This window comes from Colias croceus, chromosome 9 (assembly GCF_905220415.1).
Source record: "Colias croceus chromosome 9, ilColCroc2.1".
Taxonomy (NCBI): domain Eukaryota; kingdom Metazoa; phylum Arthropoda; class Insecta; order Lepidoptera; family Pieridae; genus Colias; species Colias croceus.
Genome location: NC_059545.1, coordinates 8,598,019 through 8,622,293, shown reverse-complemented (window position 1 = coordinate 8,622,293; position 24,275 = coordinate 8,598,019). Strand labels below are relative to the sequence as shown.

General features: G+C 34.9%; 1 protein-coding gene across 2 annotated transcripts; it reads right to left on the bottom strand.

Annotated features, from left to right (window-relative positions):
- Positions 1-7,706: 7,706 nt before the first annotated feature.
- Positions 7,707-23,826, bottom strand: LOC123694680 (maternal protein tudor-like). 2 transcript variants are annotated; one of them, XM_045640176.1, is made up of 12 exons: positions 21,762-23,826; positions 21,431-21,634; positions 20,537-20,712; positions 19,492-19,569; positions 18,137-18,268; positions 17,666-17,812; positions 13,366-14,345; positions 12,891-13,039; positions 12,444-12,605; positions 11,701-11,867; positions 11,270-11,505; positions 7,707-11,039 (listed from the first exon to the last, which is right to left on the bottom strand). In XM_045640176.1, the coding sequence occupies exons 1-12, from the start codon at positions 23,640-23,642 to the stop codon at positions 8,395-8,397; spliced, it is 6,957 nt and encodes a 2,318-aa protein (XP_045496132.1). In that variant the 5' UTR covers positions 23,643-23,826; the 3' UTR covers positions 7,707-8,394. The 2 variants fall into 2 exon arrangements, with proteins under 2 accessions (XP_045496132.1, XP_045496133.1); XM_045640177.1 differs by lacking the exon at positions 17,666-17,812.
- Between the last annotated feature and the right edge of the window lie 449 nt (positions 23,827-24,275).

The following is a 24,275-nucleotide window of genomic DNA, read 5'->3' as shown; positions in this document are numbered from 1 at the left end:
TTCACTATTGAATGGAACAGAAGATCGCAGCATAATTAATTAATTAATTTCCGTTCGCGTTAATTTACTTACCTATGATAATATAAGTTTTAGAAAAATTTAATGGGGGATTCCATTTTCATGATAAAATAATATACACTGTGTTAAACGGGTTAAAAATTACGAGCAAATGATAAGGTGCATTTTTATGTTTTTGGAAAACTTTCGTTTTACTTACCGTTTCGTTTACATAATAGACGTTAAAAATTCATTTTATAATATTTGTAAAAACATGTTTACCGACGTGGCTGAATGCAAACCACGCCTTTGCCTATAAAATAGTAAAGTATCGACACGATCCATCATACGAGCAATCACTAAGACGAACTGTCATAGGGATCATCTTAGGCCGCGCCGGGTATAAAAGTTAAAATACACTTTTATTTTGTATGCTTTATACATTAGCTAAAATATGTACATGTAAATTTTTATTTTAACCGAGCTCTCTTTCTTATCATTCAAATTATCTATACTTAATAGAAATCTTGGGCTAAGATTCTATTGGCCATTACTCTGCATGTTTCGAATTCAATTATATTAATTATTGTTAAAATTTGTTAATATTTACTACGGGAATGTTCCCGAATTTTAATTGTGAGCTATAAAGAAACAGGAATGACTTCATATTATTTTGCCAACTTTACCAACTTGTGCAGTGTTGATGTTTTAATGTTGTATGGCCACCGAGGTTTTACCGGTTTTTGTATTATTTCTTTACGATACGTCTTATGCTAATATCATTCTTCTAATGACTTTTATGTTCTTATAAAATAGTCTTACCGTATTAAGGTGCGGTTTCACAGCTTGCTGATTTGTTCTATTTACCTTATCTGTCAGTTAAAATAACAATGTGTAAAAGTTTACGACAGAAATAAATCAATAGACTATCATGAACATTGAGAATTTCTTTAAAGAATATAAAAAATCTATCACGAGGCGGGATTCGAACGACATCATTCGAATTTCGCCATTCGGGAACGTGTCGACCACCCGACGTGATATTAATAAATATTCTTTAATAAATTTCTCATTTATAAAAAAGAGTGTGCGTGATGAGCACACTTGTCAGAGTGAAACTTCTTTGGCAAGATTCAAACACGCCAAAATCGTCGTCTTACATGACGTGACGGTATTGCCATGACGCGACCTTGAATTTTTACTCTTAGCGCACCTAAAGTAGTTTCACTTCAAAAACATTTGAACAAGGGCGGATCCAGCTTTAGTGCCAGGGGGGGGTCACATAGTCGTGGTCAATTTACAAAAGCTATGTTTTGATTATTTAATTGATACGTAGATTTAAAAAAAAAACGGTCAAGTGCGAGTCGGATTCGCGAACCAAGAGTTCCGTACAAACATTTTTAATTTTAAATTTATGCTTTTTGCAAATTTTCCTTTATCTGTGTTATAAGACGTAACTTTCTACAAAATATCAACATTCTGTGTTCACGGGAAGTACCCTGTAGGTTTTGATTCCTGGCGACACTTGAGAATGTTGATAAGCATGGTTCAGTAGTTGTACTTTGTTGTCATAAATGTATGTTTTAGCAATTTTTCATCCATCTGTGCTGACATTGCTTTTAACCAAATTTCAAGACTCGTGTTCACGGGAAGTAGTACAATACAGGTTTTGATTCCCTTGCCGATAAGGTCGAAATTTGCGATAATTTTCAGCATAAACGGCTGCATCTTTTGATTACGTTGGCTTATAAGTTTGATTTTTTCACAGCTTTAAGGAACCGTAGATTTGATTATTCGGTATAAATTTCAGATTGATACCTCCACGCGATCCTGAGAAAAAGGGTCTTGACAGGCAGACAAACTTAAAAATTGTTCAAGATATATTTAATTAAAAAATATATATATTTTGCAATTATTCGTGTATCTGTACTATAAGATGTTACTTCGTACCGAATTTCAAGATTCTGAGTTTACGGAAAGTACCCTGTAGGTTTTGAGTTTTGATACCCTTGTGAATGTCGAAATTTGTGAAATTTTGCGGCATTTACGGCTGTATCTTCTGATTCGTTGACATAGAAGTTTGATTTTATTATAGCTTAAAGCTATCATAGACTTGAGTTTTTGGCATGAATATCAATTTAATACATGTAAGCGTTCATGAGTAACAGGGTTGTAAGTTTAAATTTTTAAATATTTTTTTTATAATAATCTAAGTAAAATTCATTTTTTTCGCAATTAGTAAACAAAGTCGTTTTCTCTGTGCATATGTCCCTTTGTATGATTAAATCTTTAAAACTACGCAACGAATTTTTATGCGGTTTTTTTAAAGATAGAGTGATTCAAGAGGAATAGTATATAATTTATAAGGGTTTAGACAAAGCGGGCGAAGCCGCGGGCTAGCTAGTCTGCGTTATAAGATGTTACATTGTACTACATTTCATGACTCTGTGTACTCGGGAACTACCCTGTAGGCTTTGATTTCCTAGGGAGTGTCGAATTTTGCGAAAAATTTCAGCATTTACAGCTGCATCTTTTGATTGCATTGGCTTATACGTTTGAATTTTTCACAGCATCAAGGGACCGTAGACCGTAGGATTTCGACATTAGCAAAGGAATCAATACCTGCAGGGAGCACCCTGTCCCGTAAACACAAAGTCTTGAAATTGAGTTAAAAAGTATCGTCTTATAGCACAGATGTAGGAATAACTGCAAAAACCCTAATTATTTAATTAAATTAAATAAAAATATATTTTTTTAAATAATTTTAAACTTACAATCCCTTTACTCATGAACGTCTACATGTATTAAATTGATATTCACATCAGAACTCAGGTCTATAATAACTTAAATCTGTTATTAAATTCAATTTCTATGTCAACGCAATCTGAAGAAAAAGCAAATAGATCCTCATATTCTGTAACTCGCAACTACTTGCAAGGGAATCAAAACCTACAAGGTACTTCCCGTGAACACAGTCTTGAAATTTGGATAAAAGCAACGACTAAAATAAAAGATAAGCACAAGATAAAGAAAATATTCCTTTAAATAAAATTGTAAGATACAACCTATTAAAAAAATAGGTTTGCTCGGAGCCCTCGGTGCGCGAGTTCGACTCACACTTGGCCGATTTTTTGTCGTAATTTTCTATTGTTTATTAAAAAAAAAAATGTTATTTTATGTCTTTAATCCACGAACTGGGATATTTCGATATTTGAGGTTTTGTGTGAAAAGTGGTGTCCCTTCGTCCAGCATACTCACCATGGAATCCTGATATTTCATGAATGTCAAAAAACTGTTCTGAAATAGTGCTAAATAGTGCCCAAAGGAAAAAAATAGTACTTGCGAAGTTATAGCCATAGTTCGATGAGTATGCTGGACGAAGGTTTCGCCCAGCATACTCACCTCCGTCCGGAGAATCTGTATACGCTTCAAACATAATTCATACTTCAAAAAATAGTTCCCAAATAGTGCCAAACGGTGCCCAAAAAGAAAAAACAGTGCTCGAATAACTTCGGAGTTACAGGCTTCGTTCAGTGAGTATGCTGGGCGTAGGTTCTACGCCCAGCATACTCACCTCAGTGCGCGAATATCGAACGAGCTATAGGTACAATTTACGTCTCAAAAAATTGTGCTTGAAATAGTGCCCAATATCAGTCCAATTTTTGCTTGACTTTTGACCTAGAAAACCATTAAATTTGATTGTAAACTTCTACATACATTACATTGAGTACAGTCGAATACAATATTATTAACTTTCTTTCTAACAATTTTTGTCTTGTGTAAATTATTAATTGTCTATGTAAGGGAGTATTTACTTTAGAATCGCAATATTATTAATTACACATTATTTTAATAATACTTTATAATAATATGATTAAGCCTTCGCGCGTCGCATGGGACCCCGGTAGCTAGGAACAATGATTTTATATATTTTGTCTAGATCACGGCGCTTGAAGGATTAAGATATCAAATGAAGTAAATCATGCATGAAAAATAAAGTTGCTGTTATTAATGCTTACATTACAACTGACAAAATTATTCAAAATAATCATTTTCCGGATCAAGGACGGTACCACAACGTTTACGGAATTGACCTGTATTCCTCATGTGATAAAGTTCAATATAGTGTGGCAGTAATGGATGCACGTACGGTCAATAGGTATGGGGCTTACGACGCGCGGCGCCCGCGACGCAAATGAATATGTTTATGTTTAAATACTAGATGGCGCTGCCCTAACATCTTACGATTATTAGACTAGACTGATCTGTATTTTGAAGGTGATAAGGGTCCATTTTGTGTCACAAAGCAATCGAAACGAACAAGCGCTTCTCAGTTTCTTTGTTTGTTTACTTCGTCGCACATCATTATAATAACGCCGGCTTTTGAGTTTGACTACATAGTGGGTTGCAAAACCAAACAATGTGTTGGTGATGTCATTATTTACCTATATAAAATTGTGTATCTAGTACGTAATCAATATAGGAGCTGCACCCAAATCAGTAAGTATATTTCAATTTATAATAGTGGCATTCAACTAAATTGATTTTACACTCATTCATTAATTGCACTGTAAAACTAGGTAGCAAGCGAGTTGTTTTTTACAAAAACACGTTCATTTTTTCGTTGAATATGACACTGTACACTTAAAATTAAGGACATGCTTAAGAAGTTTTAAAAATGGGTACCTACTTAGTTACTTTTTTAAAGGTTTGATGTAGGTAGGTACACACATAATAACGTAATGTAACTTGTTTGTTTATCTAATTGGATCTCAAATACCTATTTATATACCTACTTCTGCGGAGGCCTGGTTTTATCCTCCAATTCTACTGGAAATGAAACACTGTCTTATTTGCTAGGATATAATTTACTTTTCTTCAATTTTTTTATTACAAGCTTGTCCTCGTTACCCGTCAGGATCTGTTCTCGTCTTAAGTTCACGTTAGTTACATTTCAATATCGAAATAGGTAGAATCAGTCAGCGCGAGCGTCGGTAGTAAGTATAAACGTAACTATAGAAATAACACAGATGTATTTTTAGATAATATGACGTGAAGTGAAGACTATTACCGATTGTCATCCGGATTTTTCAAGATATTAATTTTATTGGCTGCAAATGACTGTTTTTATTCAGACAAACACACAATGCAATGAAGTAATAGACTTCATTTACGCTTAAAGTTTCATTCATTTATTATTATTTATAAAATATATAATAATGCATTTAATCGAAAGTTTTTGACATGTGAGAAAATACCATAATTATTTCCAATAACATGAAGTCTACAATTAGAAAGTTTAATATTTTTGTCCAAAAACATGTGTCGACGACTGTACCCCATTTTACGTTAGTATGTAGAAGTTTACATTAAAATTTAATGGTTTACTAAGTCAAAAGTCAAGCAAAAATTGGACTGATATTGGGCACTATTTCAAGCACAATTTTTTGAGACGTAAATTATACCTATAGCTCGTTCGATATTCGCGCACTAAGGTGAGTATGCTGGGCGTAGAACCTACGCCCAGCATACTCACTGAACGAAGCCTATAACTCCGAAGTTATTCGAGCACTGTTTTTTCTTTTTGGGCACCGTTTGGCACTATTTGGGAACTATTTTTTGAAGTATGAATTATGTTTGAAGCGTATACAGATTCTCCGGACGGAGGTGAGTATGCTGGGCGAAACCTTCGTCCAGCATACTCATCGAACTATGGCTATAACTTCGCAAGTACAAGAGCACTATTTTTTTCCTTTGGGCACTATTTAGCACTATTTCAGAACAGTTTTTTGACATTCATGAAATATCAGGATTCCATGGTGAGTATGCTGGACGAAGGGACACGAAAAGTGTGCAAAAGTTGTAGTAAAAATATTAATAACCTAGGTACTAATACCTTTATTCCGCAGTTATAGGTTTTTTAAAAAATCGATAAACCTGTTTTTTGCCCTTGAATCACGACCACAGGTCGACCCTAATTAAGTTTTCCTCTAATTTTTGTTATATTCTCTTCCGTTTGTAATTGATTTACCTAATTGTTTTAAATTACTTTTATGTCTCAAAAGTCAATAAAAACAGCATGTTGTATGTTCTAAATTTAAAAAAGATAATATTAAATTAGTGGTCCACTTAGGTATTGGACCTAGCCCAGGGGGGGGTCATGACCCCATGACCCCCCCCTGGATCCGCGCTTGCATTTGAATGCTATTAACTAAATACTTATTAAATATCAGGAACCTTATCAGCAAGCGGTGAAACCAACCCCAAAACGTAGTTTAATATAATTTTATAAACTTTATACATTTGTCAATTCTTAGATATTTTTCGTTCCAAATGAAGCAATTTTGTATATAATATTTGTCGTATCTGTAGCTTTATTGTAAAAGTTAATGCATTCAAGTGTACAGATATTTTAGTAATATTTTATTTTTAAGTGTATTTTTTCAATATCAAATAAAATAGTGACTTGTAATTGTGTTTTATTTATTCTAACTTTAAGCCGACTTAAATCCAACATTTATATGCAGTTTAAATGTGATTTTGTATCAGTATAATACAAAAAATCAGTTCAGAAAGTACCTAGCTTCTATAGAGTAGACCCGGCTGTCTTTTTAAAATGATACTATAGTGTGGTTCAGTAAAATTATATGGATTACGAATTACCATAAGATCTATCACAGGAAATTTAGTGTGAGTCCGACCGATGCGATGTGGGTATGTTCCAGACCATTTTATCCGCACCTAATACGGATGCGGCTAGGATGGTCTACATATTCACACGGCGGATATTAGTAGGCTAGTTAAGTTTTTGCATAATTATACTATGGGACTGACAGTCATTGCTGACTCAGAGTCCCAATAAAATTATAATAAAAATATGTAGGTAATATAAGTTCTTTAAGTAAGCACTCGAAACTTATACATTCTACATAATATTATGTTGCCTCCGTTTTGGCAAAAAGACGCGGGTTCGAATCCTCGTAATCAATGATGCTATTGAATTTAGATTAGTGCCTGACATAGTTAACTTATATACAATTACTCGCTAGTGACTAAGTGAGTAAGAAAATTTATTTCTGCAGTTAAAGTCTAAGTAAACATCCTCACGAAACCTTACTGCTTGCAAGTCAGCTTCTTGTTATCGAATACGTTTATACGTATGTATTACACAAGTTTCGATTAACTCATGGTAAGGCTACCGGTGTGGTACACGGGCAACCAAAGAGAAAATCCGAAAAACTGTTAGCTGTATAAACTTGAATTTTATTGTTGACACCACGACACGATCGAGTTAAAACATAGAACAGAATAATGTCGTATATATTATTAGAAGATCTATACGTACATACTTAAAAAAAGTTTAATATTCAGTTATGGCAAGCGCTTGCAGTATATATTTATAGACGAAGACGTTCCGCCCGCAATAGCGGGTTTCTTGAAATATCAAAGAAAATCATATAGTTCCCGTTCCCGTTGGGTTTTCCTGGATAAAACCTATCCTATGTGTTAATCCAAGTTACCCTAGAGGGTACTTATAAGTGTGCTAAATTTCATTGTAATCGGTTAAGTAGTATTTGCGTGAAAAAGTAACAAACATACACATACATCCATCCTCACAAACTTTCGCATTTATAATATTAGTAGGATACTGTGATCCTAAAGTATGAATACGTAAGAAGCAAATTGAGGTAATTAAAACAACAAATAGAAAAAAAAACTTTATTTTAAAACAAAAACGAAAAGTTACACAACTTCTCTTAGTATATTTCGAGTCCAACTTATATTTATTCGAAGATAGGTCAATAAGCATGACAGTATAGACGACTTTTTTTTTTGTTAAGTATTTATGAACTGACAACAGGGAATGTACAATTATGCAATAATGCTCATTATGCATAATGTAACAAAAATAAAAATATGAATGGTTAAACTAATTATAATAACTTTAAGAGACCAAAAAGGAATAAAAAATGAGTATTTATAAAACTATAAACAATTATATATCATGACTTACAATATTATCTTACATAAAACAACGAAAGTTCAACCTTATATTAAAAACATTTTGAATGAAAAAAATGCAAGTATGTATCTATATAACGCATCTTAAAAGGAGAAGGTATGAATGAAAGTGATAATATTTTTTATAATAACACTCATAACATAAATTACTTTCACTCACTGTCGTACTGGTTAACAAAACTGTATAACAACAAAACGCACAATACAATACATATGATAAAAGTCTTACTCGTCCATATCACAATTACGTAAAGATAAAGTACGTCATGTTCATTAGGCATACAATGCTTAAGCTATCTTTATAAGTACCTATAAACAATTAGCAGACAATATAAAATATAAAATGCTTGGCATTTTACTTAACGTAACTTTTATTTACACGTTTTCTTCCAGTTTCTCTTCGCTTTTGATAGCGTCTACAATTTGTGTTTGTTTTACAGGAGATTCTTTAGCTTTTTGTTCACCATCACTTGTATACCCAGTGTCTGTGTTGAGAGACTCCTTGGAGTCATCTCTTTCTGGAGTTTTTAAAGATTTTTCCTGCTCCGATGATTCATCAGAGGTATCTTTTACAACAGTATCATTAGAGGCATCCTTTTCAACAGTATCATTAGACGAATCTTTCTCTAGTGTATCGTTAGATAGATCTTTCTCTAGTGTATCATTAGATAGATCTTTCTCTAGTGTATCGTTAGATAGATCTTTCTCTAGTGTATCGTTAGATAGATCTTTCTCTGGTGTTGAGGTATTTTCTGCCAATTCGCTCTTTTCAGTAAATGATGTGTTTTCGATAACTGTTTTCGCGCTCCCCATGCTTTCATTCAAATCTACTTGAGAAGAATCTAAGTCATTAACAATGTCAACTGCATCATTAACAACTGTTGCTTCTATTTCAACGTCATCCGAAGGTATTTGTGCGTTGGACGCCGGTTCGCTTTCAGCTGCAGGAGTTGCCTCAGATAATATCGAAACTAAATCCTTATCGTCTAGAATTAACTTCACTAGAGCGGGTTCAGCTGCGCTATCTAAAAATTCTATTTGGAATGTTGTGACCTCAGCAACTAAATCTTCTAATTTTAATTTTGCAGCTTCATTTGTGGCAAAGTCTTCTGTGATGCCAGCTAAGCGGCAACATTTAGCGAGCGGCTCGATAACCGATAAATCTTCAGGCAGCTGTCTAAAGTCTTCACACTTAGCTTTGTTACCATAATCAATAAATTGTACATGGTTGCCAACATCACAAAATTCTAAGATTTTCGCTCTATACCATTGTTCGTCTTCTGCCCAGAAAGCTGCACAAAGGGATCCGACTTTTAGTTTCGCAATAGGTTCGAAGTCTGCACTATTGCTAAGATTATCGGTAACTTTGTCCAGATCAGCTTCAGAATCATCGAGCTGCACATAGAACTCGTTCAATGAATCTACATAACAAATTTTGCCACTCGTGTGTAAATCTTGTCCAACTGGTGTGGGTCTCTCTGAAGCGGGTTGTTCTTCACAGAGCCCAACGAGTTCTTCGGTAACCGATTTGCCTTCCAGATACAGTTCTACTATGGATATATCACCAGAGGCTATGAATTGGACGTTGAATATTGTTGCACCTTCCGCTGCCAATTCATTGAATTTGACTTCTGACCGACGTGACCAAGATTTTATATCTCTAGGTTTTTGTAAGGCACATTTTCTGGACAGTGCTGGTTTAGTTTTAAGGTCATCTGGAAGGCTTCGTAGTTCATTTGCGATGGATGCGTTTCCGTAATCCATGAACAAAACTTCCGTGCCTTCCGAGCCGTCGACGATCACTTGTGCTCTGTACCAAGCACCATCTTCGGGATATTTAGCGGCACATAAAACTCCTTCTTCCTTATCAACGAGTGGAGGGAAATTTTCGGCATCGACCATTGCAGCTTCCATTGCTTGTAGCTCAGGAGCTACGCTCTCTAATTGTATCCAAAATTCGGACGGAGAATTAACATGACTAGCGAAACACGAGGGTAGATCACCACATTCAGTTTCTTCTGATTTCGTTGCATGTCCTTCAGACACCAATTTATCTGTTATATTTTGTCCATGGACATAAATGTCCACATATGTAGTTACATCTTTTAGCACTATTAAAGCATCAACTGGTACAGAAATATCGCCTACTAGTTGTGTGAAATAATCGGAAGCCGGCTCCGACCATTGGCCTGTTCCAGTTGGAACGGCATTCACACTCGACTTGATGGCGTATCTTTCGATGTTTTTCAAATTATCTGGTATAACTTTTATTAATCCTGGCTCATTGTCGAGTACATCTGTGTTCCCGTAATCAATGAAGCGAACAGTTGTAATGTCGGAATCAGAGTCCAATATCTCTGCACGGTACCAAAGGTCGTCCGCAGAGTATTTCGCGACACACAAAGTTCCCATTTCTCTGGTTTCAATATTTGGATATGATTCTACGTTTGCTTGGAGATCAGCTTGTATTTCTTCGATTTTATCAACCTTATCTGCCATTTGCAGCCAGAAGTGTCCAGGAGAATCAATGTGACTTATGTACACTTGAGTGCAACCATCAGGCAGGGAAATCGGTTCTTCTGCTGGTATTTCCTCTTTGACCTCTTCAACTGGTTCTTCACTAGCCACTTGTGGAGTGGCTAACTTCTCATTACAGAGTTTGATGGACAGATCTACACCATCTAGTTGAAGATTAGCAAGCCAGCCATCAGTACCGAAAGCTAAGGTCACTTGAACCTCTTTATCGGTCGTCCATTCTTGGAGTTTCGTTAAGGCATCGTCATTTAGTGCAACCAGGCCTAAGCTTGCAACAAGAGCAAGACTACAGGGCTCATAGAATTTGGGATCCATTTTCTTGATTGATCCCTGTTCAATTGTTTCTGTGTTTCCATAGTCAGTGAACTGCACCTTTGCGTCTGTTTCGGTGGAACTTATTATCGTAGCGCGATACCAATTGCCATCAGACGATTTGGCAACGCACAATGCATCGGCATCGAAACTTTCAAGAGGCTCTGGTGTACCTGCAACAACAGCAATAGATTCATATATCAAAATTGTAATTCATAAAGAAATTTTACGTCAGAAATATTATGACAATTAACAAGTTATTTTATAGTATTTTGGTTATTAGCTAAAATTATATATTTACAAATAGTGTGCAAAACGTCGTTATAATAATATAATGAATAAATAGCGTTTAAAAGCTTTATTTTCCTATTTTTTTTATGACATAAAATATTTGCAATCTTACCTTCTTCATAGAACTTGTACAGCTCGTCCAAAAGAGCCGCAATCTTGTCGGTATCGGTGGCTTTCTGCAAGTATATCTCATTGAGATTCTCCATATGACTTATGTAAGCCACTCCAAAGTTATAGTTGAACACCGCACGTGTACACAGCGGGATCACTTCATCGTACGCGCCTTCGTCTGGCTCGAAAATTCCTATCTTCTTTCCAGACGCTTCGTTGTATAACGTTGATATTAATCTGAAAATAAAAATAAAATTACGACAAATTATCCAATTCCTTCGTTTATTTCGTCGTATTTATGATTTCCAGTTGAAAAATTATGGCGCGAGTTCCTACTTTCAACCTTTACTATATGTATCTAATTTTTCTAATGAAATTTTTAGCAAAAGTTAAAAATACTTTATGATTGATAGTCAATTAGATTTTACATACCTGATCTCTTCAACGTCATTAATATAAATGATGCATTTATTTCCCAAGAGCTGCTTTTGCAATTCTTCCATAGAAATGAGTGTTTTCGATTCAGCTGTGAAGTTATTTAGAGTGCATTCCAAAGACTGGTAGTAATATACGCTTAGCTCTGTTGGTAGAATCATTAGCTGCAAGAAATAAAATCAATTATTGAAATAATTCATATTAATACAAATTACAGACAGCAAATTTTCATTAACCAACTTCAGAAAACTCAATGCGGCCGGTATATGTTCTTTTTATTGATATTTTTTAAAATCATCAATCTCTTACGATTATACATAAATTGATTAAGATTGAAAACACAACTTAATATGTTACAGTGTCAAGGAACAAAAATAAAAGTTTATTATTCCATTCAACAAACATGCACAAAAAACTTTAGAATAAAACTGCAGAAAACATAATTCCAGCCACCCTGTATTTAAAACATCTGCCTATACAATTTTTAAAGTGAAACTTCTTTATCGGGGTTGGAAAAAAATTTAGTGTAACATTTTTTCGTTACGCGTGACATTTTTACGTTACGCGCCATCTTTTTCTTATCCCTACCACACGTGATTCGACGTACTTCTGTAAAGCTGCATATAGTAAATTATTTTTTGAAAAATAAGTTCATAAAGAAGTTTCACTTCATACGTGTGTACACTAGTACACGCACAATTTTTTTTTCTAAATGTGGGTATTTATTTCCTACAACTCACGTTTTCCAACGATGTGCGTATAGTGTTCCCATAGTCTGGCAGCACGGCCTCAATGTTGGCAGTGTCAGATACATCCCCCAGTATTGCCCTATGTATCTTATTGTTGTGCTTCACTGTGCAGTGAATGCCTTCCGTGAGACTGTCTGCGGCTAGCGGGGTCAGCTGAAATTTGATGTTTTTATATTGTTTAGGACTTTTTTGAGTTTATAATTATAGGTAAAAGTATATAGATTATACTTTGCATTGTTACACATATATTTTAGCGATTTATTAGAAAAAAAAAATATCCTCTTCTTCAACTCTTCATTTATTTTATTAATCCCAAATACGTAGAAAAGTTAATTTTCTCAAGTATTTATACATTTCTTAATGCAAAACTCGTGCAAAATTAAACATAAGAAAACAATTGCTTTAAATTATATATTTTTCAGTAACTAATGTGCTTACCTTGCTAGCGTCGAAGGTGGTGATGGCCTTTTCAACTAAATCCGCCTTATCCAAGTCGAGTTGAACGTAGAACTTTTCGTACGACTCGATGTGCGTAACGCGGCACAATATTTGTTGGCCTACTATTATAGTCAGGTCGATGGCTTCGTCTGAAAATATTATTATGATTTTAATGTTTTAATTTAAAATAAATCTATACTGATAAAATATTGAAGATTTGGATATTTCGTTTTGTAGCATCCAAATGCATATACATATGTATATAAAAAAATCGATCACGAGGCGCACGCCGGCAAACCGAAAAACGGATTCGAATACCGCGTCGTGATCAATTTTTTTAATATATTCTTTAAAAAAATTCTCAATACTAACATTTAATTGTTTCGTAAGGACGTCATAACTATTGAACCAGGTTGCATCAGCATGTCCATCCTAACAATAAAAGATTAACACCAAGAAATACAAATCAAATCACCTTTCAATGTAACAGACTGGTGCTCTGCCGGCAAGGCCAACTGTTTCTCCACAAGCAGGTCCGCGACACTTACACCATTGTTCCACAGCGACACCTTGTACTGCTCCTCCGCAATTTCTTGGAATATACACTGGTAGCGTGGAGCATTGAAACACAAATCTATGTCCGTGTTCGCTTTCCACTCCCCATCCTTCGGCAAAACTCCCACTAGCGAGCAATGTACCGCCATAATGGGCAAATCCATTAACTGACTATCCAATTGCCATATGTCTTTTGCGTCAACCAACTGCTTATTCCCAAAATCGACGTATCGCACTATGTATTTCGAGAACGGTTGTATGGAAATAACAGTGGCTCGATATAGCACACTATCCGCCGGGTATCGCGCTAAAACCGAAGCGCCGACGTTAATTTCTCCAGAATAAGATTTCACGCCCTTGTATAGTTCTGGGATCTGGTGCATCATTTCCAGGAACTTGGATTGGAGCGAGACGATTTGCGTGTAGAAGTTTTCTGGAGAAATTATCCAAGTTACGGAGACTTCTTGTTGCGAGCCGAGTTCTACGGTTGGTTCTGTGTACGGAGTGTCCAAGGGAACTGGATTAGCCAATTCCTTACTCGGCACAGGTGTGAATTGGTTGCGACTTTTGTAGGGCGGTCCGCGACTAGGTCTATCGTTACTATCGTGAGAGCGGAAACTTTTCTCTGATCGTTTGTCATTATCGGAGTTATAGGAACGGTTGGATCTCTCTGCTCTGTCCCGTGGAGTGAAATTGCTTCTTCCCCCGCGTTCGCTTCGTTCGAAACGTTCACTCCTCTCTCCTCTATTATCACGGAATTCCCGTTTCTGATTCCAATTCTCCTTCTTATCTCCCCAATTGTCTCTCCTCTCCCCACGATTGTCCCGTCTGTCTGATCTTTGGAACCTGTTGTTTCTATCTTCCATTTTGTTCTCATCATCTTGATTGTTGTATCGGTCACTGCAAACAAATGCTTATTAATTGCCAACTTTGGAGTATAAGTGAAAGTTAGTGATTAGGTGAATATAGGCAATCATTGTGCAACACATAATACATAATATTTAGTCGTTAGGGAAGTAATAAAATTAAAAGATATTATTTTAGTGATATTCAGCTGTTATAAAATGAACTTTTTTTTAAGAAGGCAGCATTTTACAAACTTATAAAGTTAACTAAATAGTTGCTTAGCGTAGTACATGATGTAATTATAGTAGAGCCATTTTAATAGGCAACATTTGACAGTTCAACTAAATTCAAAAACGTAACCTTGTAACGACGACATAGAATAACATGATATTTCTTTTTGTTAGATCTGCACATTTGCTTAACTTTTTTCAATTATGATTACATATTTATAATAATAATGACCGATAGAAGTAATTTTAAGATTTCATTTTACTGATAAACCATTCTAAACATAATGAACAATTTCTGACTTGAAGAACTGACGTCGCTACAATTTTGTGTCATTAAACCTTTTTTCTTTTTAAATACCAGAGATGTAACTCTAAAAATCGAAATCTAGATCTAGAATCGAATGCATTGATTACTTGTGAATAAAAATCATCATAAATTAGTAAATTCGATTGACAAATGTTTCAAATCCGTATCGATTAATTCACTTTAATCGATGTTTTTAAGCAGGTTACCTCTCTTCGAAGATAAAATTGATAGACGTCAAATGTTGCCTATTAAATTGGCTCGACTATAATAGGTAAGTTGCAGAATCATTTCAAATTTGTAATTAATACCTTATTTAAAAATAAAGTATCTGCAGATAAACGATTTGTTTCTCATTATAATAAAGGTTTCTAAAAAATAAAATCTATTATATCTATAATAATCTATTAAATCTAACATATATAAAATCTATCTATTTGCAAGTTTTAAGTGAAAATAGCAGCAGTGTAGCTACGTATTTTCGCATTTACTTTTAAATCTATAACAGCAGAAAATAGTGAATCTACAACTATACATTCTTCAAGTGCAAGCGTACATCAAAATATACAAGTGAAAACGAATGTCCGTGAAAAACAACACTGAAAGGAAGAAATGAAAACGCAGTGCAATTAATAAAATTATACAAAAATGTGCAGCGCTCGATACAGTGGCGAAGCGTGACGGCTTGTAAATGGAGCGAGGTAAATCGGCCGAAACAACTGTTAATTATTTTATAACTTTTTACAATTAGTACAGTAATATAGATTATCAAGGGCAGATGAACAATTATTGATATGAATGAGTAACGAGATATACATTTTTATTGAAGAATGTAATGAATTTCACACAATAGCATGTTATTTAGTATCTTATTATGTATTATTAATTATCTACTTTCACTAGTAATGTTATATATGAAAGCGAAAATGTATTATATCCAGCTATGGAAGGCAATTCCGTTAATCACTTGTTATGGTTGAAATCCTAATACATTGTAAAAGAGCTGTACTTTTCATAGAATACGAATTATTTCATTGATCTATATTCGTTCGTCGATCATACAGTACATTACCATATATGTAAGAATAATATGCAATGAGGCGTAGCGACACACATCATTAAACGTTATATGTGCCAATAAGCTAGTATCAATGACCTCAAATGTAGTGAAAACATCTTAAACAGAATTGTTTATAACAAACGATGTTATTTTCTTATGTTTTATTGAAATAACTAATTATATCAATTAATACAAAAAACAAAACAAAACAAAAATATACAAAAAAACAGAAACAATAAAAACGAACACAATTCAAATATAATGAGACCATCTTTAATTAATCACGATAATAATTCTTGAAAATAATGCATCAATTAAGACAATAGGAATAGGTAAATACTATAATATGTATGTGTGTTGGAATATCTCAAAATAAATACAAGCTGCGTATGTGGTCTGCATAGAGACAGGACATCTAGAAACCAGGAAATAAAAGGCACAAAATATATGCAGAACAGGAGATGGAGGAGATGGAGGAGATCTTGAAAGCAAATGCCAAGAGCAACAGAAGCTATGGAAATCATAAGCGCCTTATAAGCGCAAGGCATGAAAACTTTTTGAATATGATTTTTTTAATTGGCATTGAAAAGAGATAAAACCTTCGGTGAATAACTAGTGCAACGCGAAGTAATGCATGAACTGAACCACATGGATGGATATAATGATGGTTTTACGCTAATAAATGTTTAAAACCATGTCAAGAAGTTGCGGGACGGAAAAAAGTGAACGTTAAATAAAACAAAACCTAAATGCAAATAAATAGCATCAGAATATGTTTTGTGTATGCTATGCACAAACGTTGCACTACTTTGTGATGAGATTAAAACAACATAACTAGCACATCACACAATGTGGAATGAGATGCAGAACTACAAAGATGCATTATGAAAAACGACTGAATTTTACACAGTGGAAAATAAATAAAACCAATACACAGCAACCAAAAAAACATTTGAGACGGGTTATAACGGAAACAAAACCAACATGTGCAAAGCAAAGCGCGGATATGGTTGTACCCTCCAATTTTATCCAACACGCACTTTACTAGCATGTGGAATGTGGACGTAATTTTGAATGAAATGCAATTCTACAAAGACACGTGAAATGAGACACAAATACACAATGGACATTAAACTCGGTACAGAAAAAGGTGCAGTGGTATTATATTGTTAAAGCAATCACAGAGTGCAAAGCATAGAGAGGGTACTCGATACCGTCTCTTCTTAGAACAGTCGAATGAAACGTAAGGGCAAACTTTCAGGGGACACAATGGACGTTTTTCTAGATGGAAAAGCTGTAAATCCAATAATTTGTACACAAAGAATGGCAGTGGGGTTACATTGTAAAATCAAACACCGAGTGCAAAACAAAGCGAGCACGTTGAACTATCCACTCTATACGGCACGCTTTTGCAATCGTATTGATGTTAGCGCAGAACTACAAGGACAAATGAAAAGGGCCATGATTGACATTTTACTAGATGGATAAGCTGTCAAAACCAACACACTGTACAGAAGGTTATATTGTGTTCTCAAACACCGAGTGCAAAGATAGATCTGGTACTATGTTCCGTCTCAGTCTTTTCTGCACGTTCTTACTCGACATTTGATGTTAGTTTAGTCGAATGAAACGCAGACTTACAAAGACACATGAAAAGGGCATTTTACTCGATGGAAAAGCTGTAAAACCAACAATTTGTACAGAAAAATTTGCGGTGGGGTTATATTGTGACATCAAACACCGAGTGCAAAGCCTATGCTCTATAGCGGGTACTGTGTACCGTCTCAGTCTGTCCTGCACGCTCTTGTGCGAGCCGGCAGCCTCGGCAACCTGCCGGAGCCGGCGCCCCACACTCGACTCCTTCTTGTCTTTGTCCTTGCTATCCTTATCTTTGGGACCCTTTTTGTCGTCCCCGCGAGACTTTCGTCTGTTGGTGCGTAATGGGTACACTTGGTGTAATTATATAATTTTTAAGTACTTAAATAAGGTTGGATATAAAAATCATGGGGATATTTAGTAAAAAAAGGGGGTACATAAAAAAAATTGTAAAACAATAAAAATAAGTGAATAAAAACTTAAGAAATAATTTAAAAACTTTAACACAACATACATAATATAAATAAATTAACTGTTACAACTATAATTTCGTAGATAGTACCTGATTTCTATTTCTATGATTGTTTAAAAATATTGTGGTAACCCTATAATGTATCTTATATTCTTAAAGCAACATTAAAAGCACGCAACATACTTGTCTCTATGGTTTTCCCTATTGTGTCGCAATGGCGGCGACTGCACGGGTTGCTGTGTGGTCTCCTCCCAACTGTCATCTCCAACGGGCGCCGGTTGCGGCGAGAATTGATTGTCTCTGGGTCTACCGCGTCTGCACAACAAATTAACTTAATAAAAGAAAATATATAAATATTTTGCACTTTGAAAAATTCAACCATGACTGATGGTTATCTCCTAAAGATCCAGCACTAAATTCAGAAATAACTTTTTATCTAAAATGTTCAATAGTATTAAGTATTTACATGCAAAACTGTAAAAAATGACTGAATTATGTGAAGCGTGATTATAATATTTTTTTTTTTATTTATTTATTTGGTTAACCAACATTTGTTTACAATGATTCTTTAGTATAATTATTATTACATAACATATAGTTCTTGCGATAAAGTAACAAACCAAAATTATTTTTACAAAGTTATTTTTATTATTAAAAGAATAATAATTTTTAATTAATAGATGATAGATGATGATGACAACAATTTAAGGTATCAATTTTTGTATATCCTTCACTATAGAACGGAGCTTGTTGGGTGTATGGAAGAAGATGTCGATTTTATCACTGTATTTATTGATTATTTTTGATAGTCTGGGTAGTGGGGAGTTGGCCCCGGAAACGGATTTGCGGAGTGGAGGAGCTAATGGGGTTATTTTAAAGCGGGGATATCTAGTCGGTACACGAATGTTGAATCTTGCTAGTAATTGGGGACAGTTAATTTTATTATTAAAAAGTTTAGATACGAAAAGTAGATCAATAATGTCTCTTCGATCTTCGAGCGAGTTCATGTTGAAGTAAGTCAGTCGGTCATTATATGAGTGTGGTTTTTTTCTTGGTGTTCCGCAATTATGTAGTAAATGCCATAAAAATCTCTTTTGGATGCGTTCGAGACGTAAAGTGTGTGTGGCGTAGTGTGGCCTCCAGACAGTAGAACAATATTCTAATACACTGCGCACGAGGCTGTTATACAATGTAACTTTAGTTTTATAATTTCTAAATCCTTTGGAGTTCCTCATAATAAAACCCAGCATTTTAGAGGCGCGAGCAGTAATATTGTCTATGTGTTGTAAGTATGTTAGTTTGCTATCCATTAAAACACCCAAGTCACGGACCAAGCTTTTTTCTTGAATTGTATGGTCGCCTATACTGTAATTATAGTTTATCGAATTTAATTTCCTTGTAAACCTTATGAAGTAACATTTTTTTGCATTGATCTCCATATCATTTTGTTTCATATAATATTATTTTAAATGAACAAAAATGTGATAACTATAAGAACAAACTAAAGTAAAACGATATAATATAATTGTTTTATTTACCTATCACCTCTATCCGGCTTAGCGTACTTGTCGCTATGGCGGCCCGGTCCCGATCTTTCGAAGCCATCCTTTTGATCTCTATTAGGAAAAAATAAACACGCTTAACCCTGGTATTTTAACTTAAAACCAACACATTTATAAATTATTTTACCTATACCGATGCCTGTACATGTTATGGGTATAAAATCGAATTTACAACTGAGCTTTCAGAGAGTTCAAAGACCCCAGAAGGCTATTTTGGACATGACTCAAAGCTATTATTTTTTTGCCGCATCGCGAGAAAAAGTTTAAACGGAACACGCGCCGTGTCGCTCATAAAATGTATGCTCTTACTGTTTCCGCTGTGATTTTGCAATTTTTAATTGTAATTTATTCAATACATTATCGTGCGTTGTATACTTTTTTTTTTCTTCAGATCTGACGTACATATGTAATAAAGCAGAACACTTAGCTGGTAAAGACTAGCTAAGTGTAATAAGATGTTCCAGTATTAACATTGTTGACCTTAACACCTGAGTTGCTTTGTAATTATATTTATGTAATGTAATTAGTGAAGACCCTGCCTTTTTGTAAAAGGATCAATAATGTTCCATTACCTTGTAATTTATTAGCCATACTGATTCCCAATTAAAATGTAACTGTATTAATATATATTTTTCAGGGTTATACAACAAAAACTTAATAGTACTATTTGTAAGTTAGGTGCTTCTTTAGGTCATTATTGTATGATACCACTTAATCTGTTTGAATAATATATTTTTTGGTACAGTGAACATGACAAAATTAATAAATTATGGCATAAAAAATTAAATCTTTATGTGTTATTCATTTCATTATAACCGTTTTTTTTTTTTTTCGGCAAATGTTTTCGCTCCAGTTAGTTCGATTTTACTGGTTTTAAATTGAAATATACCAATTTGAGATCACTTTGAAATATGGGAACATTTTTTTGCCAAATTTAGGGTATTTAGAAAAAAAGTTTACAGACGAATTCACGCAACAATGTTGCTACTTTAAAAAAATATGCAATTGAAAAAAATATTACCTTCCACGGAAACTGCTACCGTGTTGCCCAAACTCATCCCCATCCATTGATTTCTTATCATCCCTGAAACTCTTTTCCCTTCTGAAGTTCTTCTTCCGTCCATCATCAGGGATACTTCCTTCTGGCGAACTGAATATCTCGGATGCTTCTTTGCGTGGGGGTGCAGGAGCTTTACTCTATTTTTGGATAAAACTTGTGGTTTAATATTTTGGCAGAATTATAGTCAATTGCAAAAATAATTTGTGAATACTTTGTATTTTGTAATGTCACTTCACTTTAAAATGTTATGCACAAAGCTATTTTGCCTCGGTTCTCTAACATACTGATATTATAAATGCGAAAGTGCGTTTGACTACGCGAACGAAGTCGTGGGCGGAATGTTAGTTGTTTATACATTGTTTGCTTTAACTACACAGACTTTCATAATAGTCTTTCTACCTGGCTTATTACGTTCAAAGTAATATTTAACCCAGCCCATGTTTGATTTCTAACACTATATTATGATTTTATTGATGTTAATGCTTGGTTCGAATGAGTATCATCAAAATAAAAACAGACTCGCAGTAAATTTACGAACGAAAATTGCATAGCTTATCATGAGAATGATCTCACCTTATAAAATATGTTTACAATATTGTAATGGGCATACAGAATCAGAATGATATCATAGGACAATGATCTTCGGTTCATAAAGTTTTTATTGGTAACTTTATATATAAATCCATATACTTACATACTTCTAAAGAATTTTTTTTTTGTCAGAGTATAATACAATACAATGTATAATACATGATTTTATGAAGGGATCTCCTTTATCAAATTTGAGTGTACTATACAATGTCACATTAAACAATACAATTTGTATAAGATATCACAATTATTTTCAGTTCTTACCTCCAACCCAGTGCTCCTTGGCTGAGACAGCTGATTCATCCTTCTCGCTACATCCAAGGGTGGGCTCACACTGTCGTCAATCAGTGTCACAAGCATTGTATCATTGGACAGCATGCCTACAACATGAGCCATCAGGGTCTTCTCTAATGCCAGCATTTCCAGTTGATTTGATGTTTTCGTTTCTACTGGTTTGTTTTCAAAGCCCTGTTTAAGATTTATAATGTTGTTAGTAGATAACATAAAACCAGATAAATAGCATAGTAATCAAAATTTTGGGTACAAATAAAAAAAAAATATAAAAATAATTATATCAATTGAATATTGCACTTACTTTCAAAGCACATTTCATAGCCTGTGCTGGTAGTTGAATCAAATCAGGGGTGATTGTCCTCACATCAGCTATGGCCACTTCCTGTTCATTTCCATAGTCAACGTAAGCTACCACAATTTTATCTCCCTTGGTACCCCTAACCATGGCACGGTACCAGTTATCATCATCGGGGAACCTAGCACAGCACACTGCCCCTACAGGAAGGGCTCCTGGTGAAGATGTATTTTCACAGTGGATCTTAACAGCTTCCATCACAGCATTCAACTCTTCAATCTTATCAGATAACTGCACATAGAATTTTATGCAGCTATCAACATATGACACCAAAACTGACTGCTTACTGCCTAGTGGTAACATCTGCAGCCATCTAAATTGCAACTTATCTTTCATGTTAGCCAGCAACAAATCCAAAATGTTCTTATTGTCAATGTATAGTTCCCCATATTGAATCAATGGAGGCCCCTCTGGTGCTACAACTTTTAGTGTTAAAATTTTTCCATTGACAAGCTGTTTGAATGCCTCATTCAAGTATGGACCCTTCTCAAGTTTTTTAACTCCAGACAGACAAAATCTCATTGCAAAAACATTAGGCTTCACAAACTCTTCCGGAATGTCAAATATATCATAGTATGAAACCATTTCAGTGTCACCAAAGTCAACAAAGAATAGCTTGCATTGTGATCCAGAAAGATTCATGACAATGGCTCTGCATATAATTCTATCTCCAGACATTCTACCGAGACATACAGTTCCAATCATTGGTGGCTCTGTCAGACTGCTGTGGGGCCTTCTATTAATATCATCCATCATGTCTTGCAATTTGTTTGCATCTGTTGCCAATTGGACCGCAAACAGTTCTGGACCTTCCTCAGCATATGAGACAAAAACCTTATGAGAAGAATTGACTTCGAGCAGCTTGCTTTTGTAAGTAATAGATTTCTTAGGTGATGGTGGTCCCTTTAATACAGGAGATGGTGATGCTGACATAGGAACTGATGACGGTTGATGATGTTGTGGTTGACGAACAGGGGCTCGAAGGTTTACTATATTTCTGGAAGCTTTATTAACCAGTAATCTTTGATTTATTGAAGATGGTGGTGCTCCATTAAATGGCATTGTAACTGTTTGGTTTAATCTCATAGCCACAGCAGGATTTGGAAAGTTTTGATTGATTAGAAATGGAACATGTTCTGTGAATGAGGGTTGTTCATTTAGTAAACTTGGTGACCAATTAGGACCCGGTTGATTTTCATTCATTTGTAATAGTAGGACTTCTTGTTTAGCAACTGGCAAAGCCAAACCAAATTTATTAGATACAAGGTGAGTGGATAAATCATTACCTTTAAACTGGATCGAAATTATTGGTAATGATCTAGTATGAGCTTCAATTGTAGCTGGATATTCAGCATAACAAAGCAAACTTTGTAATTTTAATAAAAGTGCTTCCTCCCATCTCCCTGCTGGGTGCATAATACGTGAGAGATAGTAGTCGGTAGCCTGACCACGTAGTTGAAGGAACATAGGATCATAGTTATCTAAGAAGCGTATAGTACTAAGAGAAATTATATCTTTGTTACCGTAATCAATAAAATGTACACCTACTAAGCCTGTAGCAAGATTAGTGGTATTTATAATTTTAGCTCGATAGTAAGTTCCATCTTTGTATTTCGCGGCACAAATTATGCCTTCATGTATAGCTGCCGGCGGAACCGCTCCTATGCCTTTTTCTAAATTAACACTTGCTGTTTGAAATAGGCTCTCTATCATCAACGAAGATTGTTGATCCAGTTGCCCACTTATTTTCAGAAAGTGTCCATCTCCATCCACATAGGTTACATATAGGCGAAAAGAACGCTGAGGTTCAGTGGTAGACAAAGCCATATTTTTAAATTCTATTAAAGCAATTTAAATGAAAACACAGAATAAAAAAATCACATAACGCGAAAATATTTTTTTAGGAGTAACAAGCGGTTTTGACGATCTTTTCTTCACAAATTAAATCCACTTTCTTTTCCGTTTACGTTTTCGATTACGATTTATCTAACATGGCGACAACCGAAACGGATTACGGAATTGTCAAATTTGCTCGTTTTATTTTTTTTTTCTTTTTTCCTTGTCTATGAATTTACAGATTAAAAACAATGGTAGCATCGGAACATCGAGACAATGAGACAATCTTTAAGGTACTATTACACATGCTTATTTCGAGCACGCAGCATGCTTCAACCGAGCACTTGCTGCTTAAAAGCACGTGTGTCCAGCCCTTGCTCAAAATAAGCATGCTTATTTCGAGAATCCTCAAAAATCAACAGTCGTGCGATTTTTGAGCATGCTACTTGCGGCGCGGGTGGAAGGGGGCGTGCGTCAAGCACGTCTAAGCAGGTTTGCTTTAATGAGCATGCTAGTATCTATATCTATCAGTCGGTCGCGTCACAACAAGTGAAGTGCGCGCGCACATTGCAATTGAGCACTTGCTCCAAAGTCCTCTCTTCTAGATATCCAATCACGGACCCA